Source organism: Spermophilus citellus, assembly GCF_964194105.1.
Source record: "Spermophilus citellus genome assembly, chromosome: 17".
Classification (NCBI taxonomy): domain Eukaryota; kingdom Metazoa; phylum Chordata; class Mammalia; order Rodentia; family Sciuridae; genus Spermophilus; species Spermophilus citellus.
In genome coordinates this window covers 7,821,872-7,839,860 of record NC_138199.1, presented here as the reverse complement: position 1 = coordinate 7,839,860, position 17,989 = coordinate 7,821,872, and the positions used below count along the sequence as shown (strand labels likewise).

General features: G+C 43.6%; 1 protein-coding gene across 1 annotated transcript in view; it reads left to right on the top strand.

Moving 5' to 3' along the window:
• Window positions 1-15,989, top strand: part of LOC308635993 (heparan sulfate glucosamine 3-O-sulfotransferase 3B1) — a 41,151-nt gene extending 25,162 nt beyond the window's left edge. The window contains exon 2 of the mRNA XM_081270965.1: window positions 12,358-15,989. Within this exon, the coding sequence (XP_081127091.1) occupies window positions 12,358-12,976 (619 nt within the window). The 3' untranslated portion in view covers window positions 12,977-15,989. The remainder of the gene's footprint in view (window positions 1-12,357) is intronic.
• The last annotated feature ends 2,000 nt before the right edge of the window (window positions 15,990-17,989 follow it).

The following is a 17,989-nucleotide window of genomic DNA, read 5'->3' as shown; positions in this document are numbered from 1 at the left end:
CACAGAATGAGAGTCTTCATAGCACAAAGGAAGACTTGCGGGGAAATGAGAACCCTTTCAAATATGTGTTTTTATAGGAGCCTTTGGATTTACAAACCCATTTGGTTTCTCTTTTTCTTTACCAGTATTTCCTTCACCTAGGGCCATGTGCTAAGGGAGAAATCAAGAGGGGGTGTTAGTGAGATTCATTGCACGTTACCTTTGGGCAGAGTTTGGCTGGTTTTTTGAGCTCATTAACCTACAAACTGCATTCAATCCTAAAAAACAAAACAACAACAACAACAACAAAGCAGGGCATGGGTAGGGAGTAGCAATGTAAAATGTTTCCATTTTACAGATGAGGAAAAATGGCACAGAGACATTAGACAACCTGCTGAAAGCCTCACAGCCCTTTTCTTTTTTTCTTTTTTTTTTTCTTATTACTGACCAGGCTGCTTTAACAAGTAGGTGTCTCATTTGGGGGTACACTTGACATTGACCTCCACTTGAATTGCACCTCTTGGAGACCTATGCCTGTGCACCTGAAGTACATTCTGGACCAAGTATGTGTGGATGTTCTAATTACTCCCTGCCAACTTGAGCCAATTTACTTACTGTTTGCATAGGAGGAGGTGGAATGAGGGTAGGGTAGGGAGATGCTGACTCTAATGATCACCTCACAAAATTTTAGGCCTTTTAAAACCAATCCATTAGCTTTTTTGGAGGGGGGGGGGATGCTAGAGATTGAACCTAGAGGTGCTTTTCCATTAAGCTATATCCCCAGGGCTTTTTATTTTTTTTATTTTATGGCAAAGTATCACTAAGTCGCTTAGAGCCTTGCCAAATTACTGAGGCTATCCTCGAATTTGGCAATCCTTCTGCCTCAGCCTCCTGAACCATTGGGATTACAGGCCTGTGCCACCATGCTGAGCCTCAATCCATTAATTTTTATACGCAGAGGAATGAGCCCAAAGCTTGGAGTGCCTCGTCCAAGGTCTCAGCTTCTTGTCTACCTGCAGCAGGGCAGGAAGGAATCCAGAGGTTTCAGTCCCCCAGAGCTCAGTCCCCTGGTCCAGTTCTACATGGAGGTGGGGTGCAGATGGGTAGTGATTCTCATCCATGGACTGAGAAGGCCTGTCTCTAAAGCTCTGGGGTGAGGGCCTGTTTACAAACATCTACTCCCATTCCCAAGAGCAGGCAGCTCTGTCTGGGGATGAAGTTGGAGCTGGGAGAGGGTACATCCAGGGGCATGTGAAAAACAGGAGCGAGAGGAGCACATTTCAAACCCAAACTCATCAGAGACAGGTGTGTGCGCTGCCTGGGACCAGGTACCTTCCCACCGGCCTTCTCTCTGTGCTCTCACTTCTGCCCCCTGCACCCACACCATTGGCAAGGCTGATATTACTTTCTAGAAAGTCTGCTTCCCAGAACATTTTTTTTTCTTTCTTTGCAATGATTTTTTTTTTAAGTTTCTTTTTTTTTTTTTTTTTTTTCCAGGAAATAGGATTCAGATCCCTCAGATTTCACAGGACTTGTCCCTCCCGGCCCACAGTGAGGCCCAATAAACACCAGCAATACCCGAGAGGGCTCCTACACAAAAGGCTATTAGCTTTTAATTGAAACCCGCCCCCCTGTCCCCCCACCCCGCCCCAACCCCTTCCCGGAACAGGAACTCGGGGGCCTTTGTGAAGCAGGGCCTTATAACCCAGGATTCTGCCCAAATGAAAGGGGTCTCGAGCTGACCCAGGGCCCTGAGATGCTCTTTTGCGCCCCACCCCCTTCATGGCATACAAAGGCTTTTCATTTTCTGAGCAGTATTGAAATTGGAGGACAATGGAGGCCAAATCCTTGCGGTGGGGGTTGGGAGCTGGGGGTGGACAAAGGAGAGCCGATTTGGAAGAGGAGGAGGGCTTGGGGAGTCCATCCTTTGTTGTGTTTCTCTTTTTCCAACCCATTACCTTAAAAAAAAGCGGGGGGGGGGGAAGGATAGCAAAAATTGGCCCATAAACTTTTGTAGGCATCTTGACATCACTTCCGGGCAGCCCCCAGGATCCAGGCAGCTTGAGAACTGAAAATTGAGAACCACTATTTACAGTTTTAGTTGAAATTATTTGAAACCCTCCCAAAGGAGTGCTTTGATATGCAAACATCTCTCCCAAATGGAGATAATTATTTATGGAGATGTGGCCCTTTGAAGGGGGAAGCTTGGAGCTGGAGCTGGTGGACTTTGAGGCTTCCAAGGAAAGGAAGCAGGGCCCAGATAAAGAGAGGCTGGATTGATAGCATCTTCCTCCCCACCAAACTGAGCCCCCTGGGAAGAAAAGCTGCTTTAAAGAAGAAACCTCCCGAGTTAAGGCTTACAGTTCAGGTTACACCTCTCTGCTGTCATTGTCCCCACAACTGTATTAAGTTTCCACGAAAATCTCCTTTTCTCATCCCTGGCTGGGTGTCTTATCTTTCTGTAGGAGAAGAAAAGAAAAAGGGGAGACTTAAATAGAATTAATTTCCTCCTTCTGACTTCTGAGGTCCCCTGTGAGTGTATTGTCATGAGGCGGAAAGGTACCTGGGAGTTTGGGGTGGTGAATACTTTTAGTGTTGGTTGATAGATTGATCTTCAGAGATCATAATAAATGTTAGCACATGCATATTGATATAGAAGATCCTGTGATTAGGACTGTAATGACTTAGGATCCTACTCTTTCTCTTCTCCTTGATTTTAGCACTTTGGCCTAGAGAACTAAATGCCCTTCCCCCAAACCTGCCAGCGGCTTTCACCTCTAAGACTTGTCTGACAGCTTTCAAGCTTGCTTCTGGGAAGCAGCGTCCCCTCCCTTCCTCTTACCCCAAACTGATCTCAACTATACAGCAGCCTTCTCTGTTCTTTCAAGTTGACCAAGTGAGTGGGTTTCATGGGCCTCTCTGTGATGGGGAGATGGAGGTCACTGGTCCAGAGAATGCTAAGCTTGATATAAAGCCCCCAGCTTCTGTTCCATCAGTTTCTGGGTCTTTAGTTTCCCTTACCGGGTGCATTTCTTTCACCAGGGAACAGACAGAGCAGTAGCTGAGACCGCTTGCCTTGGAGAAGAAGCTAGGTGAGGGGCCTGGGTAGCTTAAATTCAGCACAAGGTCTCTGGTAACCTAGTTGGAAAATTCAAGGGCCTGATTAGAATTTGGTCAGGGAGAGAAACTTTGCCAGATGTCAGTGTTTTCTTTTCTTCTTCTTGTTAATTGAATTTACTTTTAAAAGCAATTTTAGGTTCATGGCAAAGCTGAGCAGAAGGTATAGGGATCTATATATATCTCCAGCCCCACCCCAGGCAGAACCTCTCCATCATCAACACCCAGCCCCACCCCCGGTGGGATTTTTGTGACAACCTGTGAATGTACATGGCACATTATTGTGACCCAGAATCTGCAGTTTACATTCAGGTTCACTGTTGGTATTGTACATCCTTGGGTTTGGACAAAGGTGTGATGACAGATGTCCATCATTATAGTATTCTAAGGAGAAGTTCATGGCCCTTAATTATCTGTTCCACCTATTTACCCCCCTCCCCATCCCCAGTGTTTTTGAATTTGGCTGCTGATGTGGGTTTATCAGGCACCCAGAAATGATACTAAAGTTGATGGGCTATCATCATTTCTTGGCCTGGGCCCTTGGCATTCTTATCAGAACAGTTTATCTGAATGGGGAGAACCACTTCAGCCTCCAGGCAAGGCTAACTATACAGATGCAAAAGATGAGACAGAGAAATTTGGAATGGTGGTCAAGGGGACATGCCAATAAGAAGCTAAGATCCTCACAAAAAATAACTAGTCTCTTAAAAAATCAACAGTAAATATATCTGTTATATCAAAATTTCTAAGTCCCCGTTGACCATTTTCTCATTTCAATAATATTTCCCCCAGAATAGTATCAAAACAAGGATTTGGATAGCCTCAGCCCTTTGTTAGTTAGATTTTTGTTGGAAGGGGAAGCACAAGGGGGTTTTAGAGTCTGGTTGAACTGTTGTATATTGCAGCGATCGTCACATAATTATGTGCATTTGTCAAAATTCTTAGACACCAAGAATAACTTTTCCTATGTGTAAGTTAAAATGTTAAAGTTTTAAAAAGAAGGGGGGAAAAACTTTGTTGCAATTCCAAAATTATGGGATATTTCTGCAACTAAGTTGGGAAATCTTTCTCCTAATTTTTTAAATTTCCTTTTGCTACATATGGGTTTCCAAGACTCATCTGTTATCTAAATAGATGCTGAAAAAGCATTCAATAAAATACAGCCCCTCTTCAGGTTCGAAACACTAGAAAAACTAGGAATCATATAGGATCATATCTCCCATTGGAAGAGCAAAAAGGAGGGGGCTGAACAGTCCCCTTTCCTTTCCCAATTCCTCTCACTTGGGTTGGAAGACTGGACCAACCCCATTTCAGAGTGGGTGTGCATCCTCTTCCCCCTGAAGTTCATTAACTTACATCATCTGTTTTTCGTAAATGTGTGGGCATCCGTTTGACTGTAGCGAGTTAGGTTACGCCCATTTCAATAATCTCCCCTTTTATTGTTGTGTAATTGACCAGTTCAAACAATAAGTTCAATTGCTGGACTCTAGGAGTGGGGGTGTCACCCCAGGAAAGGAAGAAGCAAAGAAAGAAAATCAGGGCAGCATTTGGAACTAGAAAATATCAGAATCAGAGGACTCTTTAGAACTTCTCTGATTCATTCTTATTCCCCTCTTCCTTAAGGCTTAAGGTTTGTTTTTAATAGTCTGCTCTTAGCTGCAGCACGGAGGAGCCCCACCAACTCTGTGTTTCTGAAAGCCTTCGACAAGCATTCCCAGGAAAACAGACCTAGCTTCTGGGCTGATTTCTCCAGTCCTGAGAGAGAGGGCCCAGGAGGCTGGAATTTTAATCCTCAAATATGATTAAACCACTCTCCTTACCCTCCCTGCCTCAAGATTATGATCATTTTTTTTTTACATTAAATCTTAGTTTCATAATTTTTAATTTTTTTTTTTAGTTGTAGATGGACATAACTTTATTTATTTGTTTTTATGTGGTGCTGAGGATGGAACCCAGTGCCTCACATGTGCTAGGCAAGCGCTCTACCACTGAGCCACAGCCCAGCCCAATCATGAGATGTTTTTTTTGTTTTTGTTTTTGTTTTCCTTCCCCTTTCTGGGTGTCGGGGATTGAACTCAGAGCCTTATATGAAGTAGGCAGGCAAGCACTGTACCACTGAGCTACACCCCCCAGCCCTTAAGGGATTTAAAAAGAAATTGTTTTAAGCTGTAAATGGACACAATACCTTTCTTTCATTTATTCTTATGTGGTGCTGAGGATCGAACCCAGTGCCTTGCATGGCTAGGCAAGCACTCTACCACTGAACTACAACCCCAGCCCCTGGAATTTTTTGTTTTAAGAGAATTTAATTTAATTTAATCCACAAGCTTTGACAAAGGCATAAATGAGATAATCTCATACTAGCATTACTCCTCACCTGTTTTTCGTTGTTCTGCTTCGGATGATGTGGTCTAACTTTTGGTGATGAAAGGATAAGATGCAACTCTTAGGATTTCTTTATTGCACGAGTAGACATGGGCTTATCCTGCTTCTAGTTTCTTTGTCTTTTTTTTTTCTTTTGGCAGGACTAGGGCTTAAACACAGGGACACTTTGCTAAGGAGCTACATCCCCACCCTTTTTATTTTATCTCATCTCGAGATGCTTGCTAAATTGCCCGTGCTGGTCTTGAATGTATGATCCTCCTGCCTCAGCCTCCTAAATCGCTGGGATTATAGATATGCACCACCGTGCACCCAATCATTTTGTTTTTCTGGTACCCTGATTGTGCTTGATAACCAACTGAGTTAAGCTTGTGTGCTTGTGCATCTGTTTGTGTGTTTTAGAGGCAAAAAAGCATCCTTTTATTCTCTTTGTGTTAAACCTGATTGTGTATTATGTTCTTGTGTCTGCAGTTTGTAGACCATAGGGCTTCTGCTCTCATTTCTTTGTGATCTACTATTAGATGAGAGTGTGATTCTTCTCCAGCTTTAGTTCTGGGCCTTTGACTCAAAAAAGAATTCCTATGTTAACTAAACAAGTTTTAGTTGTGTTCACAGTTTGGCCTCTATAATGCCTTCTGTGACCCACACAGTGTCTCCACTGACATAGGTACAAATATCAGTGGAATAAATGCCCAACCACCAGATTCCAGGCCCGGAGACTACTGCTTTCTAGTCTTGGCAGCACATTAGAATCATAAAAGATTCTGGTGTTGGGCCCACTCACTCAGGGCCTGATTCATTGTGCCTGGGGTGGGGCCCAGGCCTCTACTTGTTGAAAGCACCTTAGATGGTTTTAATATGCAACCAGAGTTGAGACCTTCTGTCCTAGACTGTGCACATGGCTTTCTTATAAGCATCATCAAACCGGTTGAAAGCCTGAAGGGCTCCCTCCAGACTCACCTGGCTGAGGATCCTGCCTTAGGGTCTCCTGGAAGTTCACTGTGCTTATCTTTCCTAGGCCTTGATAGTCTGCCTCACCCTTTAGGTTTAATGGAAGAAGGGCATCTTTTCTGCCTTCAGTGGTGGGCACGCATCTGCATAGTGTCTCCTAGGCTGTCCTAGGGGACTCTTCTCATGGTCTGTGAGCCATGTGTCCTCCTTAGTCTAGGACTGGAGATGCTGTCGTTCCCCATGAGCCAGTGGTATGTGACAGGTTTCTGTCCTTGCAAAGAGGCATCCTTTCTTACCCCGCCCCGCCCCCCGTGGCAAAGAGGTAATTTTCCAGGCCCCATAAAATGCAGTTAACAGTGGGACTTTGTGAACCCAAGAGGTTTATTGTTTTGAAATATGATTCATATTTGAACAATTGAGATCAGCAGTTATCTGGTTAGCACTGAAATAGCTACTATTAAGATCCTAATCTATGAATGAGAGAAAAAATAAAAGATACTGGTGTCTATTTAAAGAAAGAATAGGTGTGTAGGTCTACGTGCTCTTGGTCATACTGGGAAGAAAATAAAGAGGGCTGAGAGGGAGACTGTCCTGATGGATGGATGGAGCTGCATTGGAGAGCTGACTCTAAGTCCCAGCTCTTTGACTTGTAGGCTCCAAAACAGTCACCCACCAACTATGCTGTAGCCTTAGTTCCCTCATTAGCCAGTTGGGGATTAGTACGTACCTCAAAGGTTTTTTTGGCAAAGGATTAAATCAGATAATGCATGTGAAAGTCTCTTTGCAAGCTCCAGAGTACTCTATAATTATTAGCTGTGACTCTTCATTTGAGAAACTGGCTTTTTAAAAATGAGCAGCTCAATTAACCTTCATGGTGTGCTCTTCCCACAGGCCAGCCTGGGGCTGGAGCAGCTGCTGGGGTTGTGGGATGGGCAAAAGCAGGCCTGCCTGGGAGCCTTCACCACATCCTTCACCACATCTCATGTGTCAGCCACATCCTCATCCTTTCCCCTCGGAGCCACCGTTGACCTTGGTGAGGTCACTAAGCACGAGGACAAGGAAGTATGACCGGAGAAGGGGAAGAGGAGATAGTGGGGTCAGGAAGCAATGGAGAGGACTTTGCTCTGGGGTTTGCTGGTGGCCGTGGGGTGGGGGATGGGGAGAGAAGAGCAGTTCAAGCAGAAAATAGGTAACTGCTTATAACTTCTTGAAGGTTCTGTGCCAGGAGCTTCTCAGGTCAGGCCGTGTTCCCAACTTGGTGTGACATAGATTCTCTCCTTGACCAAACTCTCATCAGACTACCAAAACTTCTTCTAGGCCCATCTGTGCATTTCCTTGTAAAATCCAGTTTTAGCAAAGAACCCTGCTAAATTCCTTTGTCAAGAACGCTCCGCCCCCACCCCCATCTGATCACCTCGATATCTGATTGGCTCTTTATCCTCCACTCTCCCCCAGGTGGTGTCTGATTACCCTGGCCTGTCTCCTTACCCTGGATGTTTCTTTCCTCCTAGTTATTTGCTGAACGCTGATCCCCAACCCCACTCCTTGATCCTGCATTCCTACTCAGTGCCCATGCTGCATTTGAAATTGAGCCCCATTTCTCTCCCTGCACTACCAGGTTCCATTGTAGGACCCCATTGCTGGGCTCTGTGGCTGTGATATTTTATTCTTATCATGATGGACCTGAATAAAGTCTTCCTTGCCGGTGATTTAAGTACTGCCATCAAGTAATTTTTTTTTTCTGTAATAGAAGGATCCCTAGGGATGTGCTGGGGAGATGTTGGGCTCCATCTGATCCCAGTACCCACTACAGATGAGCCCTTGGAAGCCTATGGAGAGGGCACAGGAGTCATTTGGTGATGGAGAAACCAGTTGTGTATCTTATTTCTCAACTGCTGCTTGTTGGCCTCCAGGCACACAGAGGGGAGAGCAGCCCCAGAGCCCCCAAGTCCTGAGGCTGCATGAGTATTTTCTGACACATGTCGACACATTCCAGACCACGGTGGAGGGAGGGGATCCTCTAGAGATGATATTCCTGAATAGTCTGGGGACCAGCCGGCACGCTAGCCCAGTAGATCTGCCCACAGCTCAGGGAGTCTTATTTATGGCTAATCTCCTATTTTCTTTTTACTAGTCCTATACTGGTCTCTTATTCACAAAAGTTGCGCCATTTTGTTTGGTTACACCAGATCCTTCTGTAAGAATGTTAAGGCAGTGCAGGCAGAGAGGTTCCGAGATGATGGTGGACTCAAGGCAGGCTGAGAACAGGTTCTAGTATTCCTGTGTCTGGCTTCTCTGGGGAACCAAACCTCCCTGTTGGCTCCTCTGTGGGGCAGAACCAATGGGGGACTGGTACCCTGGGTGCAGTTCTTGCTTCCTTACAGCCTTGCCAGGATGCTGTTAGCAGGACACGTTGACCACAGTTTCCTAGCACTGTCCATCTACCAGGCTGGGTACTGAGGTTAACTTCTCTAGTCCTCTCCAAAACCCTAGAAAAGGGACGCCATCCTTGGTCTCATTGTCCAGATGAGAAAACTGTGGTAATAAGTGACCCATCCAAGGATCACAGGCCTCAGTAAATGGTGGTACCAAGAGCCGCAACTGGAAGCCAGATTGCAGAATCCATAAGGTCAGACAGATCTACCCTTCCACAATCGCCCTGGGGAATTTGGGGGGTTGGATTTCTTTCAAAGCAAGGGGATAACATTTTAATTCTGAATATTAACCTCTCATAGACCCTCCAATTGAAGACGGCTTAGCACAGGGAAGAAACCTGGCCTTTATCTGGATTGAGCTGCTTTATAGACACATGCAAAAGAAGTTGAGAGAAGGGACTCTTTAATCCTTGATCACATTAGCCTGATGACACTGCTTCATTAATCTAAGTGGCTAATAGGCAAACTGGGTCAATCCAGCTTTAATATCCACCAGACATGGCCACAGAGCTGCGGCGACAGGCTCCCTTAAGGGCAAAGTGCTCTTCCCCTGAACTCTCTCTGGGCAGTGTTCTGGAAGAAGGGACACACCCTCTCCAGGGAACTGCCCTTTCTGGCTCATGTGATAAACAGTTTATATCATCATTTTTATAAATGTGCTCAAACTATATCTCAGTGGGTTAGGATGGCTTAAAGCCAGAAGTTTAGAATGTTCTATTGATAAGTAAATATTTGGTAAAAATGATGTGGAAATTGTGTGGGTTCTTTTTTCACTTCAGGGCCCAGGTGTGACAATCAGAAGTCTCTGTCCCATAGCTAAAAGATGATTTTAGTCTGACCAAAAACAAACAAACAAACAAACAACAACAACAACAACAACAACAACAACAAAACAGGGATTGAACCCAGGGGCGCTTAACACTGAGCCACATCTCCAGTTCTTTTTAATATTTTATTTAGAGATAGGGTCTTGCTGAGTTACTTAGTGCCTTGCTAAGTTGCTGAGGCTGGCTTTGAACTCACAATCCTCTTGCCTCAGCCATCCTGAGTCACTGGGATTGCAGGTGTGCACCACCGTGCCCAGCTTGTGACCAATATTTAATACCCAGTTAATTATTGCACTTAATTTTTTTGGTACACATATTTATTTATATGGACACATCAGCACACACACATTGATGTTTAATTTTGGCTCTACCACCTCCATAAACAGGGTATTGAGCAACTTAATGATAATAACAGTACTGGCATCTGATATTTAACAAGCAGATACCAGACATGGTAATGTATGTCAGATATATTTTAAGCATATTACGATTATTATTTAAATTTTATTGGGGCTGGGGATGTGGCTCAAGCGGTAGCGAGCTCGCCTGGCATGCGTGCGGCCCGGGTTCGATCCCCAGCACCACATACAAAACAAAGATGTTGTGTCCGCCGATAACTAAAAAATAAATATTAAAAATTCTCTCTCTCTCTCCCTCTAGAAAAAAATAAATAAAATAAATTTTATTAAACTCCCGTGCAATAGGTGTTGTTATCTCCATCTTCACCAGTGAGGAAAAGAGGCCCAGAAAAGTTTAATCATTCAAGGTTACACAGCTTTAAGTGGCAGAGCCAAGATTTGAACCTGACAGTCTGACTTCCAAGCCCACATTCTTTAACTGTAAAGCTAAACCACTCCAGCTCTGCAGTCCTCATTTACTTTTCTTAACAACTGGATGAGGTAGACAGAATTATTCCCATTTTGCATAATAGGATACCAGTGCTTAGAGAGATTAAATAACTTGTCTCCTGATCACATAGCTAATAAGTGTTGGAGACAGAGGGATTCAAACCCCAGCCCATTTATAAGGATGTACTCTTTTTTATTTTTTTTTTTTTTAAGAATTTAACCTTTATTTATTTGTTGTTGTTTATTTGTTTTTATGTGATGCTGAGGATCGAATCCAGGGCCCCACCTGACCACGGCAGGCACTCTACCACTGAGCCACAACCCCCAGCCCTGACGTACTCTTAATCATTTATATTTCCAAATAGGACTTTCCAATAACCCAGATCACTTAACTGTTCATTTTTCAGCATATATTTAGTAGACAACTGTTGTCATTCTAAGAACCATGTTAGATGGTAGGGAAATAACAGAGGAGGGGACCAGATATGCATACAGCCCCCACCTTCGTGGAGCTTTTGAAGGCAAACATCTGGATGTCTCTTGTCAGAGGAGGACCTCTTACCCCGTGTTCTTTCTCTCTCTCTATCCTCCTGTGGGTAAGAATATCTCTTTTGATAGAGACACACCGGCACATACACACACGTGTCCCGCCTTCTGAGGTGTAGCAGAAACTTATGACACAGGATATGTGTCATCCTTCTCCCCATCCCAGGGTTTCTTTCCTAGTTCCTTTCTCCAATTCTCCCACCATATCCTTGCTCACCTTGAGCCTCTTCCTCCAGATTTACTTGAAAATATTCTACAAAAAGAATAGCAGCGTCCACAGACTCCTAAATTCTACATTCAGGGCTCAAGTCTATCCATGGTTTCACAGAAACCATGGCATAGTCTCATAACAGCATTTCTGTAACAATAAAAATGTTGCAAACCATTATTTTATAAGACCAGCTATATTCATGTACCTTTTGACTTACTGTCTTATAACTAAGGCCTGACACCAGTGATTTGTGCAATCAGTGTAATTGTGACTTGATGCCACAAAACTGCTTTATGGGCCAAATCCCATGGCCTATGTCTCTGAACTGTTCCTTTACAGGTTGTATCAGTATTGTTTCCTGCTCGAGTTTGCTGTGATAGATATCTTCCACTTTTTTTTTTCTTAAAGTGTTTTTCTTAAAGTGTTTTTGGAAGTTTCATAGGTATTTGTATCAGTTTACACTTTCCTGATTTCACCTGATTTTTTTTTTTTTTTTTTTTTTTTTTTTTGTTGCTTTGCTGTTTTTCAGAGCAAAGGTATTTGTCCCCAGGCCATGGGTACAAACTGGCCTGATCCAGGGACCTTTGCTTTCTAAAAAACCTATGGAACATTTGCCTGGGCTTGGTGATTGTGTTTTGTTGGGAACTCAAGGGTAAGGAAATTTCTGAGATCCAGGTGCTACTTTTTAGGAAAGGCACATCCAGAGGCCAAGGGCTTTTTTGTTTGTTTGTTTTGACATCAACTCTTTGGGGGCAATCTGAAACCTGGGTACCCTGAAAAATAAGGAACAGGTGACACCCTTAGAGGGATCTTAGAGAAAAACATACCTTGCATGAGAATGTCTTCCCATTTCAGGCAGAGAGTATGTGGCTTCCAAACTTCCCACGGGGCGTTGATGGACCTTTAGCTCTAAATGTTGCTTGCAGTTTGCATTTTTATGTCTCTGCCATCACCCCCTTTAATAAGAGATGGCCAGGATTGGAAGCGTTGATGTTGAGAGGTGGGGCTCAAGAGGGGTGCGCCACCTTCTGACCCTAGATTGCTCTGTTTGCTTTCCACAGGGACCTGATGCCCAGGACCCTGGACGGGCAGATCACCATGGAGAAGACGCCCAGCTACTTTGTCACGCGGGAGGCGCCCGCGCGCATCTCGGCCATGTCCAAGGACACCAAGCTCATCGTGGTGGTGCGCGACCCGGTGACCAGGGCCATCTCGGACTACACGCAGACGCTCTCCAAGCGGCCCGACATCCCCACCTTCGAGAGCTTGACGTTCAAAAACAGGAGCACGGGCCTCATCGACACGTCGTGGAGCGCCATCCAGATCGGCATCTACGCCAAGCACCTGGAGCACTGGCTGCGCCACTTCCCCATCGGCCAGATGCTCTTCGTGAGCGGCGAGCGGCTCATCAGCGACCCGGCCGGCGAGCTGGGCCGCGTGCAGGACTTCCTGGGCCTCAAGCGCATTATCACCGACAAGCACTTCTACTTCAACAAGACCAAGGGCTTCCCCTGCCTGAAGAAGGCCGAGGGCAGCAGCAAACCCCACTGCCTGGGCAAGACCAAGGGCAGGACCCACCCCGAGATCGCCCAGGAGGTGGTGCAGAGGCTGCGCGAGTTCTACCGGCCCTTCAACTTGAAGTTCTACCAGATGACCGGGCACGACTTCGGCTGGGATTGAAGGGACCCGGGCGGTGTCATTTAACCACGTGGCTTATATATTGAGAGAGAGAGATTATATGTATGTAAAATGTACAGAAATCTATTTTATAATAATTTATTTTTAATTCATAAGCAATTAATTCACTAAGCTGCCTAGCCACACTCTTTTTTAGAGAGTTAGCTTCATGATCTGTTAACATTCCAAAGTGTTTAACTCTGAGATTTTGTCCGAGTCCTCACAATTGATGGTGCTTCCATTTTTTTTCTCCCCCCCCCCCCATTATATTTAAAAAGAAGAAAAGCACAACTTGAGATTTTTGTTGTTACGGGTATCCAGCCTTCAATGACTGTCCCCTCGTGTCTTGGGTTTCACTGTCCAGCTTGTGCGATTCATCCTGCCCAGTGTACCTCCTAGGAGCGCTGAGTTGCCTCCATTCTGAAGGTCAGACCTCACCTAGCGGCTTCCCTCGTTGATGTGGTTTTATTCCCAAGGATTCCAAAGCACCGCACTAGGGTGCCTCCCCACCTCCACTCAGCACACGGGTGGGGGGGGGGATTGCCAGGCTGTATAGGGACATCACATCCTTTTAGAGTCTGAATGACAGGGACCATTTACTTTAACTTTCGATGTTGAAGGCTGGCCCTGTGTCCCCCATTCCTTGGTCCATTAACCACCTTGAAGTGTATGCACATGCTAGCCCTTCTTTCCCAGGTCACATGTAGTGACATGCTTGGGTGCTGCTTTAAAAATAAAGATGATCTCTTCTAATCTGCATGAGAGTGCCCATGCTCCTTTCTCCAGGCAGATAGTTCTGCTGCAACACACCAAAGAATCCCCATAGGCTTTTGAAGCCACTGGCACAAACCCAGGGCCTGGGTGTCAAGACCCATGAAGATCAAGTGTATCCCTCACTGTCAGCCAAGGTGTGGCAAGGTATAGAACTGTCCAGTGTCTTTTGCAAGGACATGTTGAGAAAGCTGGCTCCAAGTTGCCTGTGGATTCTTGGCCCTGACACTTGTTCAGCCATCCCTTGTTTTAGCCAGGTCTTGGCAGAAGGGTTGGGGCATTGTTACTATGGTGTAAAAGGCTTTGTCTATAACTCTGTGTTGGCACAGTAGTTGGGGATCCTTTGTTATGACTAGCCAGTGGGTAACCATATAGCAATATCACATAACAACATATGTAGTTCCTCCTCAATTTCCTAAGTCCAGAGTCCTTCTACCACAAAGGAATTGTTGTTATACTTACATCAAGGAATATGTAAGAAGACACTCACATTGTCAAACTGGTCTGATATTTACAAAGGATTTCTTTGTATATTTTATGGGATAACCTGCCAGATCCAAGTCAGAAAAGCTGTAGGAAAAGACAAAGGAATTCATCTTTGGAAACCAACCAGAGATATCCCTGGGCTTTAAGTGATATCTTGATCATCTGGTTTTGTATTTGTCCACGAATTTTAGCCCAACTATAGCCTGCATTTAGGGCGACCCCAGAATCATAGCATAATTCTCCACTCTTGCTGTTTGAGTGTGGAAAATCACCTGCGTCAGGGTGCTAATTGGTTGTGCATTTTTCTGTTTGGAAGGCTCATTTGAAATCGAAGTGAGAACACTTCTTTTCAGTTACAGCATAACCTCTCTTGACCTTAAAGGCAGTATGCAAGTCCTTCACCTAGTCCTGCCCCATCAGCCTTCCGGACACCCTTATGGTCTGACATGACTCACCATGGAGATTGCAGAAAAGTTCAGAGAAAGGTATGCCACAAAACTGTACCACAATATGAATGAACTTTTCCTTTCCCTTCGGGTCCCTGCCCTCTTTCCAAACAGGACGATTTTTAATTGAGTTGTTTATCCCCTGCTTTCAAATAAGAATGAAACAGGAACTTTTCAGATAGGAGGGTCATTTAGTCATGAACACTGAAGTGGGTCAAAATTCTATTCTGGGTCAAGTCCTTGAATCCAAACAGATGTCGATAATTAGTACTGATGGAGCAGGGCAAGTTTTTTTCTATGTGAGACAAATAAATCAAATGTCATATGCATCTCTTCCTAGGACTCTGATAGCTTGTAGTTCCTGGCTGATCCGGATGCAGCTTCTGCCCCCAGGTTACACCACATCACGTGATAGTTACTATAGGACCCGCCTGCCTGTCTGCTTCTTAGGGAAGTTAGGCAACACGGAAAATTAAGCCTTGGGTTTCTTCCTGTTCTGGCCATCTGCAAGGCCACCAAGCTTAACTTTTTAGCTGCTAGAAGAAAAAAATACCATTTCATGTTTAGGCAATTTGTCCCAACATATGTTTGGTTTTCTTCCAATTTACAGGAAAAGCTCTGGTATTCATCCAAGTATTTTATTTCTCTCAGTTTTGTTTCTTTTCTCACTAAGAAAAAAAAAATTAAAAAGGTTAACAAGAAATTGGAGATTTTAAAAAATTATTTCTACCTTTCCAATGTTTTCTTTGAGGCGTTTGTGTACAGTAGTCTGTTAACTTAAAAGGTGGTACCTGGAAAGATATTTTAAGTATAGGGATTATGGAATAAAATGTTAATTGGATAACAGAAGAGCAGAAATTGTCTTTTTCATGGGATTCTTTGGGGGAGTCATTTTGAGTGACATATAAATTTTAGACCCTTTGGAGAACACAGTTGCAGGTCCTAGCAGGATATTCTCATAAGAAAGGAAAATGGAAGGTTCTAATAAACTAGAATGATTTTAGTAAGTATCTGAAATGCTGATTCAGAAGTCCATGTCATTTCCCTTCTATTTTTCAGGAAGAATGGTTAATAAAACTTAAAGGTGTGGTTAGATTTTTTTTTCAGTTTTGTAACATTAATTTATGACTGAGTTACATTCAGCCCAGTAATCTAAAAAAATACTGAGCAAATTCTAGCAGTATGTCTTCTATAACCTGGATGTTAGAATAGCCAATATGTACAAAAAAAAAATAAATCAAGTATTTTGTCCTATGTATAACACAAATTAATTTTACACAGAGAAAGATGTTTCTAGGAAAATGAAATTCTGGTAATTCATACTATTTCTTTGTATGAACAAATAAAATATATTTTACCAACTTTGGGTACTTTTATGTTTTATAATGGGTTGAAGATGGAAAAGGTATAATATTTTATTCAATAACTGATCACACGTGCATGCATACACATACACACACACAAAGTAATTCTTAGGCAGGTTGATTCTTTTTTTTTTCAGATTATAAAGGGCTCAATTCAATAGCCAATTAATCCACAAGTACTTGGGATGAAATTTTTTTCTTTCCTTTTTTTTTTTTTTTTTTTTGCAAATGGCTCTGAACATAAAATAGAGTAAGAGGGGCCCTAAACCCTGGAGGAGCTTAAACCTAGCCCCCTACCCCCTAAGCAGTATCTATTACATGGGATTCCAAGAAGACTAAAGCGACTGTGTGTCAAGTATTTCAGAGCCACATGTTCAGGCCAAGATGGTTGCATGTAGGCAGCCACATGTCACACAACAGGTGTGACATGAGCAAGCACCCAAGGCTGGATGGCACTGTATAATAGCATCTGCAGTGTTCTGTTGTATGAAGATCCTCTGTGAGGTCGAGACAGAAAGGAACTGGACAAGACAATCTGTTATCTTGAGTTGGTCTCTAACAACCTTCTGTTTTCTTTTGATACATCACCTATACACCTGTATGATTATTATTGATTACTTTAAATGTTTGCTTCACTTTTTTTTTGGTACCAGGGATTGAAGCCAGGAGCACTTAACCACTGAGTCACATCCCCATCCCTTTATATTTTTTTATTTTGAGACAAGGGTCTCACTAAGTTGCTTAGAGCCTCACTAAGTTGCTGAGGCTAGATTTGAACTCACAATCCTCCTGCCTCAGCCTCTTGAGCCGCTGGGATTGCAGGTGTGTGCCATCATGCCCAGCTCTGCTTTATTCTTATTTGACTGAATTTCAAAAGGATGTGTTACAATTTCAGTGGAAAAAAAAAAAACCATGATCTCTTGCTATAAAAGTAGGTCTTCATAAAAGAAAAAATAAGTGCAACGAAAACAAAGCAATGCTATACATTTCTAGATGGAGAGAATAACTAAAGCCACATTAGTCTTTGCCTTGGGCTCAATGCTGCTGGCAGAAGTTGTGCTGAGAATTGCATCTTGCCATAAAGAATGAAAGAATTGAAGAAGTGACCTGCTTTGTGTTGCTTAGGGTTGAGCCCGTGCATGCATTAAATCTGAGCGCCCCCTTCCCCCAAATCATTTCCAGTAGCATTTAGAGCTCTTGCACTTTGGGAAACTGTGTTTTGTGTGACCTGTAGCAGCCTCAAACATCTTGTGTTGATGGCATCTCTTGATTGCATCAAAAGGACACATCTAGAGATTGACAACCACCACCTAGGTTTGTGCAAGTAACCCTAGGATACTTACATAACAATAAAATCATATAACCAATCATGGCTCAAAAACTTTTCCTGTCACTAATTGACACAAGTATGATAGTTAATTGGAGCATTGCTCATTTTTTTTTTTTTTTTGGTGTGGGGGCGGTACTGGGGATTGAACCCAGAAGTACTCTACCACTGTGCTACATCCTCAGTTCATTTTTTAAAAAATGGTTTTGAAGGGGATGAGGATGTGGCTTGGTGGTAAAGTGCTTGCCTAGCATGAGCAAGGCCCTGGGTTCAATCCCCAGCACCATCCAAAAAAAAAAAAAAAAAAAAAAAGCCCAGTTAATTATAAAAAAATGAAAAAATGAGTCTGTGAGACAGGGCTTACTAAATTGCTGGGGTTGACCTTGAATTTGTGATCCTTCTGCCTCAGCCTCTCAAGTGGCTGGGATTACAGGCAGGCAATCTAAATTAGGTTTTCCTCTTATATCAGTCCAGAATATTCAATCCCCTTCCTTGAGAGCACTTGCCACGTTTTGTAGTTACATATGTCTTTGTGTGTTTGATTTACTTCTTGCAGCCCTCGTCTACAATCTGCACGATAAAAATGATCATAGTTCTTTTTAATGAACCCAGTATTTTTGCT